Source organism: Cibotium barometz, chromosome 21 (genome assembly GCF_041138505.1).
Source record: "Cibotium barometz isolate CiBa-2024 chromosome 21, ASM4113850v1, whole genome shotgun sequence".
Classification (NCBI taxonomy): Eukaryota; Viridiplantae; Streptophyta; class Polypodiopsida; order Cyatheales; family Cibotiaceae; genus Cibotium; species Cibotium barometz.
Window position 1 is genome coordinate 29,546,838 of NC_141066.1, and position 18,899 is coordinate 29,565,736.

The 18,899-nt window shown below is 37.5% G+C and overlaps 1 protein-coding gene across 1 annotated transcript; it reads left to right on the top strand.

Moving 5' to 3' along the window:
- Positions 1-5,470: 5,470 nt before the first annotated feature.
- LOC147627042 (short-chain dehydrogenase TIC 32 B, chloroplastic-like) lies at positions 5,471-10,745 on the top strand. Its single transcript, XM_086815625.1, has 8 exons — positions 5,471-5,962; positions 6,245-6,476; positions 6,638-6,717; positions 6,804-6,957; positions 9,346-9,424; positions 9,618-9,705; positions 10,100-10,146; positions 10,290-10,745. Exons 1-8 carry the CDS (start codon positions 5,842-5,844, stop codon positions 10,461-10,463), a joined length of 975 nt encoding a protein of 324 aa, XP_086671751.1. The 5' UTR covers positions 5,471-5,841; the 3' UTR covers positions 10,464-10,745.
- The last annotated feature ends 8,154 nt before the right edge of the window (positions 10,746-18,899 follow it).

The window sequence follows — 18,899 nt, forward strand, 5'->3', positions numbered from 1 at the left end:
GAGAGAGAGAGAGAGAGAGAGAGAGAGGACAAGAAAGGATAGTGTTAAAAAGAGAGAATTAATAAGACACAAAACATTATATGAGCAAGTCTCTTTATTTGTGTGAACATTTGAACTTATATACAAACTCTTATGATGAGTGCCTTATGGTTCTTTATAAAACTAGACATATGCCTTGTGGGCCAATTTAGACCCTATATTCATTAGGCTCTCTAGACTCCCCTAGAGGACTTAAACATAAAAAGTATTTGAAATGATTTGGACCAACCTCACTTGGGCTATTTAAAGCTCTATATTCATAATTCAACTTGTCACAAAAGGTGACTTGACCACATAAAAATATTTCTTCAAAACAGCTAAAGTCCCTTAATTCTTACAACCATGCTTTGTTTCAATAGTAGAGGGATCACACCCACATTAACATGTGAAGTGCCTCTTAAGAGACTTAACACTTAAGCTTATAAGGCTCTTACAAAGTATAATATGAGCATAAGAATCTAAGCACAAGGTATGCCAAAGTATTCTTCGATGTACCAATTATCTTCAATACAAAATTTGATAAATGATGTATGAGGTTTTATGCTTCCTAGGTTCTTCAACTTTGAAACTCCATCCCATAAATATAAGGTAGATTCTTTATTTACTCAAAGTATTATGGCATGAATAGTTTTTTACTAGTGTTTCCACTAATCAACATTGCCTCACACCTAGTCCTAGCACTAGATTATGAAATATGGTTTGAATTAACTAGAGATTTAGTGTAAGTAAAGACTTTCAAAAGAGTTATCATAGAATCTTAAGAATTTAGCATGTTATAATGAGTCGAGATCATTTTTTTCTTGTATGTAGGAACTGACTTTGTAAATTTGTAACCTATTTGGATTATAATGTTGGATATACCTCTACTTATAGTGATTTATCAATTATATTTAAGGTAACTTACTTTTATCATTTTAATAAGTTTCTCAGGTTTCCACATTCATAAAGACATGCCTTAGAAGAGAAATGCTAAAATAATGTTCCCATTCACAAGATATGAAATTTTTAGCAAACCCATGAAAAGACATATTTATGTCTTGTTGAGCTACCAAACTAATGTTAAAGTTTTTTTTTAAAAGTATGAAAGAAAATTGTAGGTTGGGGTGTAGGTGTAAAAAACTAATTGGATTTTTTAAAGGTGTATTGATATGTATTTAACTTCTTTACATGGAAAAGGAATAGGTGAGGAGTTAGAGGGGTGGCCAAAGGAAGTCTAGAGTAGGAAGAATCTCTCTCTCTCTCTCTCTCTCTCTCTCACACACACACACACACACACACACACACACACACAGACACATGGGAGACCCTACAATTTGTAAGAGACTCTCTCTCTCTCTCTCTCTCTCTCTCTCTCACACACACACACACACACACACACATATGGGAAACCCTACAATTTGTAAGAGACTATGGCATGCTTCCTTGTTCCTACTCTCTCATGTGCTTCTCAAATGTTCTTATGCATGTAGGGACAAGAAAGCATGCCATAGTCTCTTGCAAATTTTAGGGTTTCCCTTGTGTGTGTGTGAGAGAGAGAGAGAGAGAGAGAAGAAGAAGAGAAGAGAAGAGAACTTTTTAACGTCGTAGGAAACTATCCCAAGAGACCAAATTGATCTATCCGACAAGATTTGAACTCAAGACCTTTGATTCAAGAGGGAAATGAGCTAACCAATCTACCACACTTGGGTGATAGAAAGGTTAGCCCATTTTCCTCTTCTTATTCACACACACACCCACACACACATTGAGAAGAGAACTTTTTAACGTCGTAGGAAACTATCCCGAGAGAGAGAGAGAGAGAGAGAGAGAGAGAGAGAGAGAGAGAGAGAGAGAGAGAGAGAGAGAGAGAGAGAGAGCTCCCAAACATAATTCCCATAACCTCCATAAGTTACCTATGTGTAATGCACCTTTAAGGCCCCTCAAAAGGGCATGTATGTAATACACCTTTAAGGACCCTTTAAGGGTTTATTATACTGTCTAACATAGAGTCTCTTAGAGACTATAAGATACATGTATCGTAGAGGGAAAGCCTTACTCTTAGATTGGTTTTCTTAATGTAACAAGAAAGATGTTCAAGTCTAGTTTCTCGTGAAATACTGAACCTCTCTTTACAAAATTATTTTTTGATCTCCCATTATCAATCCGTACAAAGGTACTATTTTTTCTAAATATCAAACTTTATGTTGGGTGCTTTTGGTCTATGAATTGTCTTTGTCATCTATGAGTGCACTTTTTAAATGTGGATTGATTCCGTGGCATAGTCACAGGGTTCATACTAGTCTCAATAAAGACAAGGTATAAATCTAAACCAAACTTAATATTATGTCATTAAATGGAAAATGTTGATGTTATTCAAACTACCGTTGAATTTATTCTAAATATGTTGATGTTTAACAAAAATATATGACAAACCTGGAAGGTCCAAGCATAAAAAGTGATTGTATTTACATCACATTATATCAAGGGGTATTTTCCATCTTTTCTTACAGTTGCACATCATCTTTAAATTAGGTGCATCTCCTTAGTATATATAGAATCATAGAATCCAAAATATTTCAACTAGATTTGATTTTTTCACTTCTTTTACTAAAAGAACAGATGATGTTTATGGAATTGTAACTTTTCACACGTAATAAATGATATTGATTTCTGTCTAGTTGGAGGCTTGAAAAGTGTAAGGGGATCTTTTGGTGTTTAAAAAAAATGAGTGCTGAATCACAAGTTATCAAAATTATAAACATTTAACTAATTTATAAATGATAGTTCTTTTATAGTTGGATCCATGTTTTGACAATGATGGACTATGGATCTTTGAGTCTTTGCAACCTTTGATTTTTAAAACTAGAAATTGATCTTTTAAAGCACCATGGATCATAAGATCTTTTAAGCATCTTAGAAAAGTCACCATGCTATTTTCTAGCAATGTAAAAATCCTCATGAGATGGTGTCCAGTGGTGTGGTAGAAGATACTAGAAAACAGTGAAGTTGTTTTAAAGAGATCTTGATGAAAAGGGCCTCTTTAATAAGGAAAAGTGAATCTTCGAAAGTGGAAGAAGACAATGATGGAGGTTGTTAGGTGGTTCAGAAAATAAGAAGATGTGTTATTAAGCTCTTGTAATGTTGAAATGAAGCTATAACTTTCAAACATTTCAAAAGTACACAACATAAGATGCATAGTATTGGCTCCTCCATGTGCCATGCACTTTGGGTTGATTTGCAAACCCTTTTGGAAATGCTATGGTGGTGGGTAAAGAAAAGAGAACAAAAATGAAGAAATGGTTTATGGTGTGACTTTCGGTAATAATATAAGAGGATTTGTTGATAGGGTGGGTGTGAAGTCAATACCTAGGGAGAGCAACCTCAAGTCCACGTGTTGGGAGGCGAGAAGAACCGACATCATAGGAAAATAGAGCCAAGCTAGATTGGTAAGTAGGACCTCACTGAATGGATTTGTAAAAAAAAAATGTTCAAAAATCTTTTTTTTTGGTCATTTGGTTCAATGACACCTCATTCTACTTGAGGTTGTCAATAATATATATCATTAGTTTTAGAGAAGCTTGGATGATGGGTTAACAAAAGTTTAGCACACATTTTGTGCATGAATTTTACACACAACTAGTTTAGGTAAACCTTTATTTATGCCATGGGAACATGATCCAAGTTTAATACACATTTTTTCTTTTGTTATAAACTCATATTTTGTCTTAATATGAAAAAGTTACAACTAAATTTATTTTTGCTTCTAAATTGAATCCATTATTATCTCACCACCACCACGTGTTCCTTTTTGGATTGGCGGTTTCCTTGAATCCGTTGGCAAGGGTTAGGTTGGAGTAATGATTGTTTATGTAATCCAATACACGCTTACTTGAAAAGTGAAAGGTTTTGTGTGATATAATTGACAATGGTGTGCCAAGTTATCTTGGAGGCCTTCAAGTCCACTTAGTAAAGGCAAGTGATAGATGGAAGATGCAACCATGGAAAAAAAACTATCATTTAGTGTATTTTTCAAGGCTCGATTTGGAAAAAAAAAAACAGCTTGCAATCTTTACTTGCCTTGAAAAATACGGTTAAGGTTTTCTTTTTTTAAGTGATGAAGCCTACCGATGTGTATATTTTTGAAGGAAAAACCACCCCAAGGTGAAGACTTCTCCTTATTTTGAATGGTTGGGAATGATGAGTTTTTCTAGGACTAGGAAGATGTTGTGGGATTTTTTTTTTCTAACACTAGTATTGTCGACTTCTTAACTCGTAGGAACCCAGATCGTGAGATCTAGACTTGAAAGGGAAGCCAGAGTGTTGAAATTTACTAAGGGATTCCCTTGAAAAACACAAAGGAGGGGTATATGTATAGTTCTGCAAAGATGGGGACCTTGAGAACTACGAAATGTTGAAGGTAGAAGGTGTGCTAGATATGGGGTGGTGAGAATGGGCACTCTACCTAAGCCACATGGGAAAGGGGGCATTTTATTAAACACATGGAGCCAACATATGAAGCCATGGCCGTCCATGGTTTTGACCATTGTTTTGATTCCCATTGAAAGGTTTAATCAATAAGCCACAATGGCGACACTCCCAAGCTTTATTCTCGATTAGTGTACCCCCCCTAAATGAAGCACCCCCCAACAAAAAAGGATGTCTCATGTACAATTTGCCTCCTTGATTTATTGCATAACTTGTGCATTTTGATTCTTTTGCCCTTAAAAAAACACAAAACTTGGTTTTTATCATATACCCCCCCTTTGATTTAATGTGATTTGATGTTTTTATTATAAAGTTTAAACACTCTTGATTTTATGTGATCTTTTGATTCCAATTTCCTTGCATCGTGTAGGTACATGTGCATTCGGACACACACAATAATAATTGATTGATTAGGGCCCTAATCTACCTATCTCCTAAGGTCCATTTCCCTAGGCATGCAATTTTTTTTAATTTAAAAAAAAACAGAGGAAAAAACTTCACCCTTTTCTCACCCAACGGGTCCAAACGTGGCTTTTGGGAATCGTGTGAATTCCTTGTAAATAATCATGGTCAAATCACCGTGCTTAGCACTAATCTTGCTTACGATGATTATTATTAATAGGACAATCTTGCTTGATCATCATGACCCATTAGCATCAAATGGTGTACCTTTTTTAATTTAATTTTGAGTTTCCTCATTTATGCCTCGCTTAATCCACACATAGTCCACCATAACCACTTGGCACTTTTGGTTGAGCATGCTTAGCAATAAGCTTGATTAATCATGTTGGGAAGGCCCACCATCCGACTTAGCATTAAGCTCGAGTAATTATATAATTAGAAAAGACCCACACCGCTTACTTATTTCACCCTCTTTTCTTTAAATAAAAAAAGCCAATAGGATTGATTACTTTGATTATGGTTTAACCATAAACTAGGTGTCCACTTTGCCGGGTGGGTGTTGAATTAATAACCAAATTAATTAATTAATGACCCAATTGACTTCGATTAAAGAGGGTTGTTGGGTGAATTAGCATTGTGATTAATTTGTGAGTGCGAGCAGGCATAAAAAGGGCAGTCCATGTGGGAGAGGAGTAAAGCATTGGCAGACAAGGGAACAAAGGAATCCTTGTATTGTCTTGAGACAAGGCATGAGCCTGAACAGAAGCAGCTCGCTACAAGTAAAACTGCAGTTAAAAGCCTAGTACTCTCAGAGAGCGCACCTGTATCATATTATATAACTCCACCAATCCCCTTGCTTATCGCATCTAATCTAGTCTTAGCCTTTGATTAGCAGTCGCAGCTTAGCCTTACCACACCTGGAGTGCCTTAATCACCATGGGCTTGCTCATTGATTACCTCACCGGTGCATCAGGCATGAGTGGCTTTGGCTCACGCTCTACTGCAGAAGATGTTACCTTTGGCCTCTCTCTATCTAATCTCACTGCCATTGTCACAGGTGTTGCTTAATTACACTAAGCTTTAGCATTTTAACCTTGTTTAATAAGCTTATTAATCTTCCTTAAGAAGAAGCTTGCCAGCTTCCAGCTCAAGAATCTAATTAGCAAAGACTTTCATCTTCTTTTTAACAAGCTTAGTAATCAGTGTTCTTTGATAATTAGAGGCATTGCTGGATAGTAGATTGAAGCTAATAGATTGTGAGTAGAGATTAATGGTAGTTTAGTGCATGGCTAATTGGTTGATATGAGATTAATGGTGGTTTAGTGGTTGATTAATGCAGGGGCTACCTCTGGCATTGGAGCTGAGACGGCAAGAGTGCTTGCTAAGAGAGGAGCGTGTGTTATAATCCCTGCAAGGAACCTCAAAGCAGCTCAAGCCCTCAAAATCTCAATCCAACAAGAAACCCCGGATGCCAAAATCATTGTTTTGAAGATGGATCTCAGCTCACTCTCATCAGTTCGCTCATTTGTTCAACAATTTTTAAGCCTCAATCTCCCCTTGAACATACTAATGTGAGTTAATTATGGTGGTATGATCCCCTTAATTTCGCATTAATCAGCACCTTAATCGAGTTATCAACACCTTAAACTAGTTTTTGATTATCACCTTCCTGCTGCAATTAAGGTTAAGCCTCTTCTAATCACATCATCATGCATGATTCTCTCCAATGCAGCAATAATGCAGGCGTTTTCTGCAAGACATTCAGAAAATCGGAGGATGGGTTCGAGATGAGCTTCGCCACGAATCATCTGGGTGAGTCGAATGGCAATAAATTAATCCAAATTAGGCACGATTAAGGGGCCAGATTAGGAGTAATGATGAGTGTGATTATTGTGCAGGGCACTTTTTGCTCACAAATCTATTGCTGGAGAGGATGGTGAGGAGTGCAAAGGAGGGCGGCGTGCAGGGCAGGATTGTCAACGTGGCATCTTGTCTGCACACGTGGGTGTGCAGCAAAGGCATAGCTTTCGACAAACTCAACGACAAGCAAAGGTAAGTGGATTTTATTATATTTTAATTTTTTTTTTGAATCTCTCGGTGGTGTAGTTTAGTGTCACAAATAAACTTTTTTTTCCTAACCAGTGGGAAAAAAAGGTTCACCTCCAACCCCAACCAGTTTTTATTGAAAACAAAATGCATACATTAGTCCGTTTTATAACTAAATTTTCAAAATTTTAAATCTTTAAATTGAAAGCTAAGGTAAAATTATAACCATTTTTTCTCAATTTGAGCCATTAGAATTACACTAAAGGACTGTTTTTTTAATGACACGTGTATACTTACATTTTGTATAAAAATCCAAAAGCAAAAAGCACTTGTGCAATATACTTCAAAACAAAAGTCATCTCACATCATCCAAGAAAGCAAATCTCAACCATCTTTTTGCTCTCTCTAATATGAGAACTAGAAAAAAACATTGATCGACTCAATGTTACATGCATGTCAGTTTGATAGGCAATGGGCCTTGGCCCCTAGTCCCTAGCCCTAGTGGTATCACCCCTTGGATCTAATGCAAGTCCAAAGTTAGAATTGTGGCACCTATGTAATTATGTGTGTGCGCACGCATTTGCGCATGCGGGCACACGCGTGTGCATAATGCATCTCTCTTTATAAGAATGCATGTGTCCGATGGGACAAATCAATAGTACTACAACAGTTTCTAGTAGCTAGCCACACATGCATGTGTTTTGATGGGACAATTCAATAGTACTATAGGAGTCACCCTGTAGTCACACATGGTTTTGACCACCTCACAATAATTTTTAATGAACTTTAGACCATTTCTAGACTAGTTATTAATATTGATTGATAAGAAAGGCATTTGAATATATTGATAGACCGTAGACATGGAAAAAGACAAAGCCTTTTATTTGATAGTGTGTAATAACACTAGATTATTCAAACAACAACAAAAGAGTTTAAGTTGGGAATGGTGCATCCTACTTGCTTGTAATATGTCCCCTTCTAAGCAAAAAGCTCTTATAGGCACTTCACATAGCTCCAACCCCTTTTTGACCAAGGGGAATTCACATGGTGCCAAAGATAGCCACTCTAAGGGAATGCCCTCCTCTATGCTTTAAAAGTGCATCCACACTCTTTTGACATTGAGACATGCCTCTAAGAACTTAGTTTGCTTGATTTCATGGGAAAAGGCACACTTTATGCTTTAATGTGCATATTCATATCGTAGTCCACCATTGCCACATGTATTAATGGCTAGCATGAGCCTTTATAGACATTGCTTGCAAACCTAGCTTGCCATCCATCTAGTTGCCACATTAGCATGAGCTATAGCTAAGCCTATGAGGAGCTTGAATTATTAGATTGGGCACTTATTGAAGTTATCTCCACTAATCAGTATATTTGGTAGAATGTATCAAGTAAAGAATCAAACTCCTTTTTATCTCTATTAAAAAAAATATCTTCTTGCTAGAGATTAATGATGTACATGTTGACCTCCTATAGACATTTCAAATTCAAATCTAGCTTATCATTCATCAAGTTGGCATGATAGAATGGGCCTTGTAGCTATGCATATGAGGAGCCTTCAACAATCATTAGCTTGGACTCTTGTTAGGTTTGTCAACACTCCCACTATTAACTGCGTACCACGTGTTGAGTAAAGAATATTCAAGCTTTGTCATCTTTATTAAGAAATATCTTCTTGATTAGATCTTAATGATGCACATATAGTCTTTATGTAGTCACTTCAAGATTTAGTCCAATCAAGTCTACAACAATTATCTAAGCTAAAAGCAAATGTTTAGTAACACAAATTACCACGTTTCTCCTTGGAACTCCTCAAAATTTGACCTTACCGTTCATTTTCTTTGAGAATTAGTTAATACACATTATTAGAATCTAAAGGAACTTTTTATGCATATGTTTGACTTGAAGTACAACTTGTGTATCTTACCTTTTAAGAGCGTGATAACTCCTTACTAGCAACTCCTCGTGATTAAGAGCATGATGATCATGTTGCTTGAAATGATGGTTTTACTTTATTCAATATATATGCAATTGAAGCTTCATATATAATGAGATTGAAATCAAGAATGTTGGGTACATTACATTCATCATAGTCTCCTTTAATGTCAATTCTATAAACAATGTCTCAAGAGTGTGTTAGAACATCCCTTTAAGGCCATCAAAGATGTTTCAAAAGTGGAACCCCCACCTAGAAAATCAATTGTCAATGAAAAGTAGGGTTAAGGTGGTCACCAAGAAGGTGCATCAAGGGAAAAGTTGGCTTGTCTAGCAAAGTGATGCTCGTCATGATTATGTGCCCACAAACAACTTAAAAATCTTTGGTATGTTAAAGGGAATGTTAAATTCTATGCCCTAAGTTGATGTGGTTATATGCTTTTTTTTTAATTGCAGTTATGTGGAGTCCATCAATTATGCACAATCAAAGCTTGCCAATATCCTTCACTCCAAGGAGCTTGCAAGAAGGCTAAAGGTTTGTAATTGGGAATTTAGCAAACAAACAGAAAGAAAAGAAGGAAGTTTTTTACTTTTTTAAAAGGTGGACTGAAAAAGTTTTTTATTATTTCTATTAGGAGAGAAACATGTTAGAAAGATCTAAATTAATAGTTTTTTTAAGAATAAAAAAGAAAAGTGTATGAAAATCCACATTATAATTAATTGCACAGGAGGCTAGAGCGTATGTGACGGCCAATTCGATCCACCCAGGAATTGTGAAGACGAACATTATTCGTGATCGTGGGGGATTAGTGACAGGCAAGAGATAATCTCTATATGATGGCATGCAATTATGCAAATAATCAAGCATTTGTTGCAGATTAGTGAGGAAAAATATGTCTTGTGATTAGGGATGGATCAATTATACATTATTATAATGATGGCATGCAATTATGCAAATAATCAAGCATTTGATGCAGATTAGTGAGGAAAAATATGTCTTGTAATTAGGGATGGATCAATTATACATTATTATAATGATGGCATGGAATTATGCAAATAATCAAGCATTTGTTGCAGATTAGTGAGGAAAAATATGTCTTGTAATTAGGGATGGATCAAGTATACATTATTATAAGTTAATGAGACACACACACACACACACACACACACACACACTAATAGCAGGTGGATATTGAACATGTGTGTACAGATGTGATCCTGCGAGTTGCATCCGTCTTCATGAAGACAATCCCTCAGGTTAGCACGTAAAGGTGGCGGTGCTGCTATTATTATTATTATTATTATTATTATTATTATTATTATTGATTTTTGGAATTGGAATTGGTAGAGAATCTTAGAAATATCACTTAATTTTAATAGTGTGCATTGCTGTTGTGTAGGGTGCCGCCACTGTGTGCTATGTTGCTGCTCATCCTAATGTGAAAGGAGTATCTGGAAAGTATTTCGTGGATTGCAACGAAGCCGAGTGCTCCTCATTAGCTAACAGTGAAGAGGAAGCACGCCACCTTTGGAAATATAGTGATAAGGCTACTACTACCTTATTATTATGTTGAAGAAATTACATATTCATCTTCATTCCTTCTTTGTCCCCTCCCCGGTCCTTAAATGTATAGTAGCACCTTTTCTGTGTGCTATAAGAGCCTCCTCCTCCTCATCATGTACATTGCCCGGACATCTTCCATGAAACAGTGTGAAAAGGTCACTCTCCTTTTGTTGGAGGATACTCCACATGTACACACTCTCGTCCTCTCCCCTTGTAAAAGAAACATATGTGAAGATTCTCACTATGTACATGACACTGTATGAAGAATGCAAGTGAATCAAGTTGGTTATCATCTAACTATTCAAATGCTCTTTTCATGTTTCAGTGTAGCTACTAGCATGGGGCCAACCATGAAAATCTCTTTGTCTCTTCTCTCCCTTTAAAGGGGGCCAAAGAAAAAAAAAGTTAAAAAACACATGTAAGGTGAAAAAAAAAGAGTAACAATGAGATTTAATTTGAGCTAAGAAAGTTAAGTATTTGTTCCAAACAACTTGAAACGGATCAATTTAAATTACCTCAAGTCATATGATCAACAAAAATCATGTTTGTACTAAAGTTTTTTTTAACATCGGCATTTGGCAATTGGAAGTACATGGATGCAAAACTAGAGGTAGCTAAAGGGCTTGCAAAAGAGGAAGGAGAGCATCATTTTCAGAAATGGAACGTGAAGATAAGAACAAGGAGGATCAGAATTATTTTCAACACTAGTTCTAAGCCATTGCACTAGCTTCAGTAAAACAAAAAAGGCTCAAGATAGATTTACATACTTTAAAGAAATATAAGGTGTTGAAACATGCAAATCGTGCTTAATATTAAATAGGAAAAGTCTTACAAACTTCGTCTACGTACTTGCTTAATACTAATAATAGAGGTTGGACCATTTTTAAGTTTCACCACCTTAGTGTGAAAATTAGTCACTTGTATATAAGTCATTCGTAATATATAATCATTCCTTTGTAATAGAATATACTTATGAGTTCTTATCTTCTCTTTTCTTGCTTTCTTGAATGCTATTGGATTCATGTATGCTAGATGAATACAGTTTGCTTATAGTTTTTTCTCTTTCATTAGCTTCTTCTTTCCCTACCTTTTGTGACAGAGAACCATCGTGACTTCAGGACCATCTCTATTTACCTCCATCTAGGTGAAGATAGCTCTTCCTTCTTTCCATTGATAAGGAGCATTTCTGTGTGACTCAATGAAGTAAGGACACAAAGGACAAGCTAGTGCACCCACATCGAGGACACAAAGGACAAGCTAGTGCACCCACATCGAGAAGTTACATTTACAGCTCGAAAGTAAGGCTCAACGACACATACCTTGGTACAGCTAAGGTAAGCTCTTGACTTGAACATATTTGACACCACTGTTCAGGACTAGCCTAGGGCTTAACTCTATTCATCTATCCATTCTAAGCTATTAAGATCACCTAATATTATCCGATGTTGATTAGGAGGTCACACTTCAGAAATGATATGGTTTTGGAGCCTTGGATATATTAGTTTTATTGTTTTTTATTTTATTTTAAAGTTTGTCTTATGGCATTCTATTTTCATATCTTGGAAGGGAAAAGCGTTGGTTTCTTAGTGTTTTACATAATTTTTAAGCTCATAAGGCTTTGGTCTTATTGCATTAAGGCAAGGAATAGCTTATCAATTGTGATAAGGATCCAAAAACATAAGCACTAAGCTCCACCAAGTGTGGATTAGAGTGAGATAGTTAATTTTTATTCATGCATTATTTCAATCAATAGCTTAGTAGCATGCAAAACTAACAAAAAATATTTAATTACTTGTATAACTATAATTAATTAAGATTAAAATTCTTTGTCACTCTCATCAACTTTAAAAAATCTCAAAAAACAAGTTAAATAAGCTCTCGAGTGGGAGACGTGAGTCCATAGTCTCGTAAAAAAGACATAAGTCAATATACATGAGCCTGAAGATGTGAGTCGTGAGCTTGGAGCCCTGAGCCGTGAGTCTAGATACGTGAGCCATGTGTTTGGAGATACGAGTCAATAGACATGAATTAACCACGTGAATCAACACAGGTGAGCTTACCTTCTCGTAAAAGAAGATGTGAGTTAAAGACGTGAGTCAACACATGTGAGCCTAGAGTCTCGACACATGAGCTGTGCGTCTAGAGACATAAGTTAGACATGAGTTAACTAGACATGAGCCTTGAGTCTAGACAAGTTAGCTATGCATCTAGAGACATGAGTCAATACAAGTAGCCTGACTAGACACGAGTCTAGAGGTTGGTATACCTAATATTATACTAATCAGGTATACCTAATATTATTACTATCTTAAAGACTTGTAAGGATCATTAAAGTATAATTATTACCCAATAATTATATACCAACCTTGTCACAGGCCTATTGTATAGAATTTTGTACTCCAAGTAGGCCTATTTCAAAAAAAGAAAGTATGTGATCTTAGTTTATACAAAATAGATGTGAGCCTACAAACATGAACCTTGAGATGCAAGCCTATGAACATGAGCCTGAACATGTAAATCCACAGCATGAGCCTAGACACGGTGTGAACCTCTAGATACATGAAACTAGAAAAAAAAAATCAAAAGATCTTCAAACTATTTTTTTTTAAATGGTAGCTTGAGTAGGTGTGTCTGAAATCAAATTTGGACCTGCTTTAGGAACCACTAGAGAACATTTCACCAGAGTGAAACCCTTGATGCAAACTCGTCAATGTGGGCTATTTGTTGGAAATGATAATCCAATCGACTAATAGTGTATCCAATCACACTTCCTCAAACCCACCCAACCTTTGGTCCCAAACAAATGACCAAGACTCAATAGAGCACGTCCATGTTAAGAAGGTAAAACTCCTTTAGGTCCACCTCCAGTGAGGAGCTTTGGAATGAAATGAGCCAACTAAACATAAATGTGAATAGAGGAAGAATGTAACACTTGGGAATAAGAGCCACCCACCCCAGGTGATAAATTTATGAAAAAGATAATAAACTACCCTATCTTTGGGTAAAGCTCCTTTGAAGAAGCGATAATAGGACCAAGAACCTCAAGGTTCGCTCCCTTAAGAAGTGATCAAACTATGTCATCCACCATAATGTTTCAGACATTTGGTATCAATTTTGAGCTAGATTTATCCCAAGATGACCATGATCAACTAGCAACCCAACACAATCATAGTTTATAATAATCGGCATACATCTCTTTTTGTTGTACCATTTAGGGATGAGTTTTCCTTAAAAACACACAATACACAATGCAAGAAGGAGTCCCACTTTCCATAGGAGCTCATTATAGAAGCGTCTTTACCATAAAACCAAGTTCTAATTCTTCTCCACCGTTCTTCAGACTAGAAATAAGGAATACAAGGAAGGTAAAGAGCTGTTAACCCTCATCGGAGGCCTCTTAGGCATCAACGACAGACACCTTGTTATTTTCCATTATATTTGGCTATGGGCATCAAGAAACCTGTTTATTTCTATGTAATGTTATATTTTGCATGGTGCACCGATTGTCTATTGAAGTCGCACCCACACGAGATCATCTCTTTTGAGTTAGTACACTTGGGTTATGTGTTTAGACCATTCTAGATGCGTTTGGGAACCCTAGGACCTATTTTGGCATTTGGTTGCCCAAAGGGTGTGACCCTAAACCCTAAACCTAGAAAGTCCTATATAAAGGCATGTGTAACTCAAAAAAGGCTATTCTCCCTTATGCATAATAGAGAGTGCTCTTCTTCTCTACTCTCTTTCTCTCTTGTGTCTTGCTTGCCTATTTTGATTTGATATTTTTGTGCTCATTGCATGTGTGTGAGATTGAGTGCGAGGTCAAGCTTTTGGTGTGTGGCAATAGCGACGATGGTTCGAGCTCTTGAGAGCTCACTTAACGAAGCGACCACAGGGAGCATCCACAAGTTTGGGAGTTCACAAGGTTGGTGACGTGAGTCGTGACCTTGATCATGTGTGTGTGTGTGTGTGTGTGTTTATCACCATAGTGATTCTTGTCTGTGCTCGCAAAGAGCGATATGGCAAGACCCCACAACACGTGGTGTCGACTCCAACTTAGGTCAATAGTACATTGCTACTAGTCTATTGGTTAGCAATGGTGCTCATCTCGATACTATCCTAAACCAATAATTAATGCTAGATGGCAAAACCAAGGAAGAAGTAGAGCAAGGAGCATCCATGATGGGAGCTTTTGCTGTAATAATAGTGCAAAATGATCTTAATGATCAGCAACAGCTAACAGCTCAGGCATCCACATCATTTTCTAGCTCTCCCCGATCACATATCTCTAAAGCTAGCCAAGCACAAATCAACACCACAAAAAACCTCTCTCAAATGTGGTCGGAATATCTAGAGAGCCCTTAGGCACATGGAAAGGTGGCACAATAAACATTCCAGAGTAGCAATATGATATTGCAAGAAAAGTTCTCATGGATAGGGTAACTAAACAACCATATGGTGTTGATTAAGTGGGAAATCTTATGGTTTCTCGATGACTCCACAAAAGGTGATGAATCCATACCAAAGGTTTCTGATTACCTCCAAAATGTAATACAAGGTGAAAGGAAACCACTAGCGAGCCTTGTGCCTACCCAGGAACTGACATCGTGTTATATGCACATTATGTGTGCATATATTCACATTATGTGCACATTATGTGTGCATTTACTAGGAGGCTAACCCACATTAGGCTTGTGAGCATGGGAGCATGGGAACAAGCTCTAGTGGAGCATGGGTTAGGACTAACCTTAAGGGTTAAGGTTAGGCTCAGGCATCCAAGGGTCACACATGGGAAATGGAGAGTCAAGAGTCACTTGAGGGCCCTCCTATATAATAAGGGCATGGGGCATACTCAAGGGAGGCTTGGAGGCTTGGGCTTGTGAGGCCAAGGCTATGTTATGCTCACAAGCCTAATGTGGGTTAGCCTCCTAGTATATGCACACATAATATGAAGGCATCCCTAGTTAACTAGATATGCCACATTTTTTGCTTAGTAAATGTTAAAATTTAATATCTATGTGGCAGGCCAGTGGAGACCATACGCTAGGGCGACCGATTTTTGGTCCGTGTGAGGGAGACCTGGTATGTGTACGGTCAAGGGTAAGGTTGTTATATGCACATTATGTGTGCATATACTAGGAGGCTAACCCACATTAGGCTTGTGAGCATGGGAGCATGGAAACAAGCTCTAGTGGAGCATGGGTTAGGACTAACCTTAAGGGTTAAGGTTAGGGTCAGGCATCCAAGGGTCACACATGGGAAATGGAGAGTCAAGAGTCAAGAGTCACTTGAGGGCCCTCCTATATAACATTATATTTCATGTGTGCATCCCTTGGGCTTGGGGATGGTTGGGTGGTTGAGTTTATGCCTGATTTATGCATGTTTATGCATAACAATTATCTAGAGAGATGTTAAGGTTTTAACAGTGGTATCAGAGTAATCTCTAGTTAATTGTTGTTAACTTTTTTGAAGTAAATTTTAATATTTACTAATAAAATTTTTATTTTGTTGATTTGTGTTGATGATTTGCACGCGTATCATTGATATGGTGATTGGAACGCGTGTTACTACTATTCAATGGATGAATCGACGTTGCGGGGGAATTCCGTGAGTTTAATGCTGTTTTTCGTTATTTTTTATGGTATAAAATAAGCATTAATGGAAATTTTTACAAAAATACCACATATTTTTGTGGCCATGTTTTCCTACTTTATTCCGAATGGTTTACAATGAGGAAGTTACTTTGAATGTGAATTGCTCTGATCATCCGCAGTCTGATGGACAAACAGAGCGTATGAATCAGATTGTAGAGTATATGCTTCGTGCATATGTCTAGAAAATCATCATATTGGAAAATATTCCAATGATGGAATTTGCCTATAACAGTTTTAAATATACGACTATTGGTTTTAGTCTATTCATGCTTATGTATGGGTATCAACCCAGGGCACCTATTGATGTCGGTGTTAAGGACATCGAGCTTGATGCATCGAGGGATTTCTTGCGTGATATGCAAGAAATGTTGACCGAAGCTCGAGATTCTATCAGGAGTGCTCAGAATATGGCACAGTTCTATGTTGATAGAGGACGCCCAATTTGGTCTTTTAAACCAGGAGCGTTGGTTTATTTAAAAGTTCCTAAAGATTTTCAGACTTTGTCAAATAGAAAATGCTCGAATTTATCTCCTAGATATTGTGGTCCATTTCGATTTATACATTGGATTGGCACGGTTGTGTATGAACTTAAACTACCTCCAATTGTCAGAGTTCATCCAATCTTTCATATCGATAGATTGAAAGAGAAACTAGGAGGTGAGGATTACACAGTTACTCCTCAAGAACTCGATGAAGTCAAAGATTTATCCTATGTTCCACACATGAACCTGATAAGGTACTTGAATTCAGGGAAAGGAAACTTTGTAGTTGACTAATCCCTGAGGTTAAAATAAGGTGGAAAGATAGGGAGATAGAGGATTCGACTTGGGAGTTGGTTGATATTGTTCAGTGCAGTTCTTCTTCTTTTCATTGCAAGAGTGCAATGTTTTGAGAGAGGGGAAGTATATTATATGCACATTATGTGTGGATATACTAGGAGGCTAAGGCTTGTGAGCATGGGAGCATGGGAACAAGCTCTAGTGGAGCATGGGTTAGGACTAACCTTAAGGGTTAAGGTTAGGGTCAGGCATCCAAGGGTCACACATGGAAAATGGAGAGTTAAGAGTCACTTGAGGGGCCTCCTATATAATAGGGGCATGGGGCACACTTAAGGAGGCTTGGAGGCTTGGGCTTGTGAGGCCAAGGCTATGTTATGCTCTCTTGTGTAGAGGATCATATCTACTCACTTACCATTTCACACTATAGCTACATGCTATTGGATTGCAGTTATACCTCTTGATGGTATAGAACATCAAGGTAGAGGTATGATGTATTTCATTATATTTCATTATATTTCATGTGTGCATTCCTTGGTCTCAGGGGTGGTTGGGTGGTTGAGTTTATGCCTGATTTATGCATGTTTATTCATAACAATTATCTAGAGAGATCTTAGGGTTTTAACACATCGTCCACCTTTTTCTCATCCCCACCAGTGGATCCGGTACCCCCAATAGCAAAAAAGTCATACAAATTCTCATCAGATCTTCCAAACGGCATCTTAAAGGCCACTTAATCCATCCCATCTGTTCAAGATGAACAAGAAACATTGATACAATCATTGTTAACAAACTTGCCCCCTCCACATGACCCACGCACATCCATAAGTGTAATAACTGTGTCTAAAAGTGCCCTAGGTACTTGGAAAAGAGGAAAACTTACTGCTAGGGATTGGGAATACAACATTGCAACCAAGATTCTCCTAGATCAGGTCCTTAACCAATCTTACTACATTTTTTGGGTGAATATTTTGCAAGCAATCTTCGGGGCCAACAAGGGCAAAGATCACATAAGCAATGTTGTTGGTGCCTTAAGAATATAATAAGAACTGAACGCTTAACGGCAAGGCAGTCTTAGGTCTCCTTTTGACCTTGTGCTGCTACCAGACATTGAAGAAGGAATTATCATGAGTCTAGCCACATGGGCATGCCATCTCAATGAGCCACTTAAGTGCCCCATCCATCATGTCCCCTTAGGACCTTTCAAGCCAAGCATCTATGGCCACCACTAAACGAAAGAATGGAGTCCACTTGCTTAGTCTCAAAAGATGCACAAATGACATCATGTCCCCTTAGGACCAAGCATCTATGGCCACCATTGGTGAAAGAATGGAGTCCACTTAGTCTCACAAGATGCACAAATAACTAGCATGATAACTAGCGATACACATTCAATTGAGCCGACACAAGGATCTTTAAGCACATGGACTATTGGAATTATCAAAGGGCAAGACTAGGAATATGACATTGAGTCGGGCCTACTTAAGGACCTTGTTATGGAGAAATCCAACTGTATTCATTGGTGAGAAATTGTAAATTTACTTGGAGTATCTCAATGGTGACAAGCTGACCATTCAAACAATGCGTACTATTCTAAATTGTTCTATGAAAGACATGAGAGAAGCATCTACAAAAAGCAATCCCTATAAGCTTCCACGGTAGATACATCCACACTTGAAGTGGAGCAACCATTAGACACCCCCCTAAAATCTCCTTGTAGGTCATCCCCAGGATGTCCTTGCAAGCCATCCAGCCCTCCAAAGGAGTAAGAAAAGTTCAACCAACTTTAAAGTCCTAAAATGAAGAAAGTTCCACAACAAAATACTGGAGTCTACAAGACAAAGGATTTGGCTAGCCCAGAAACGGCATCAAATCAGTTCAATTACATGGACCAAACTGCCACTACACAAGTTGCTACATCTTGTGCTAAACAAGCTATGTTCTCAACTAGATAACTTCAATTTCCAAGAGGACATGGCGTGAATTGTCTAGCAAATTTGGAAAAGTGCTTTTCGATGT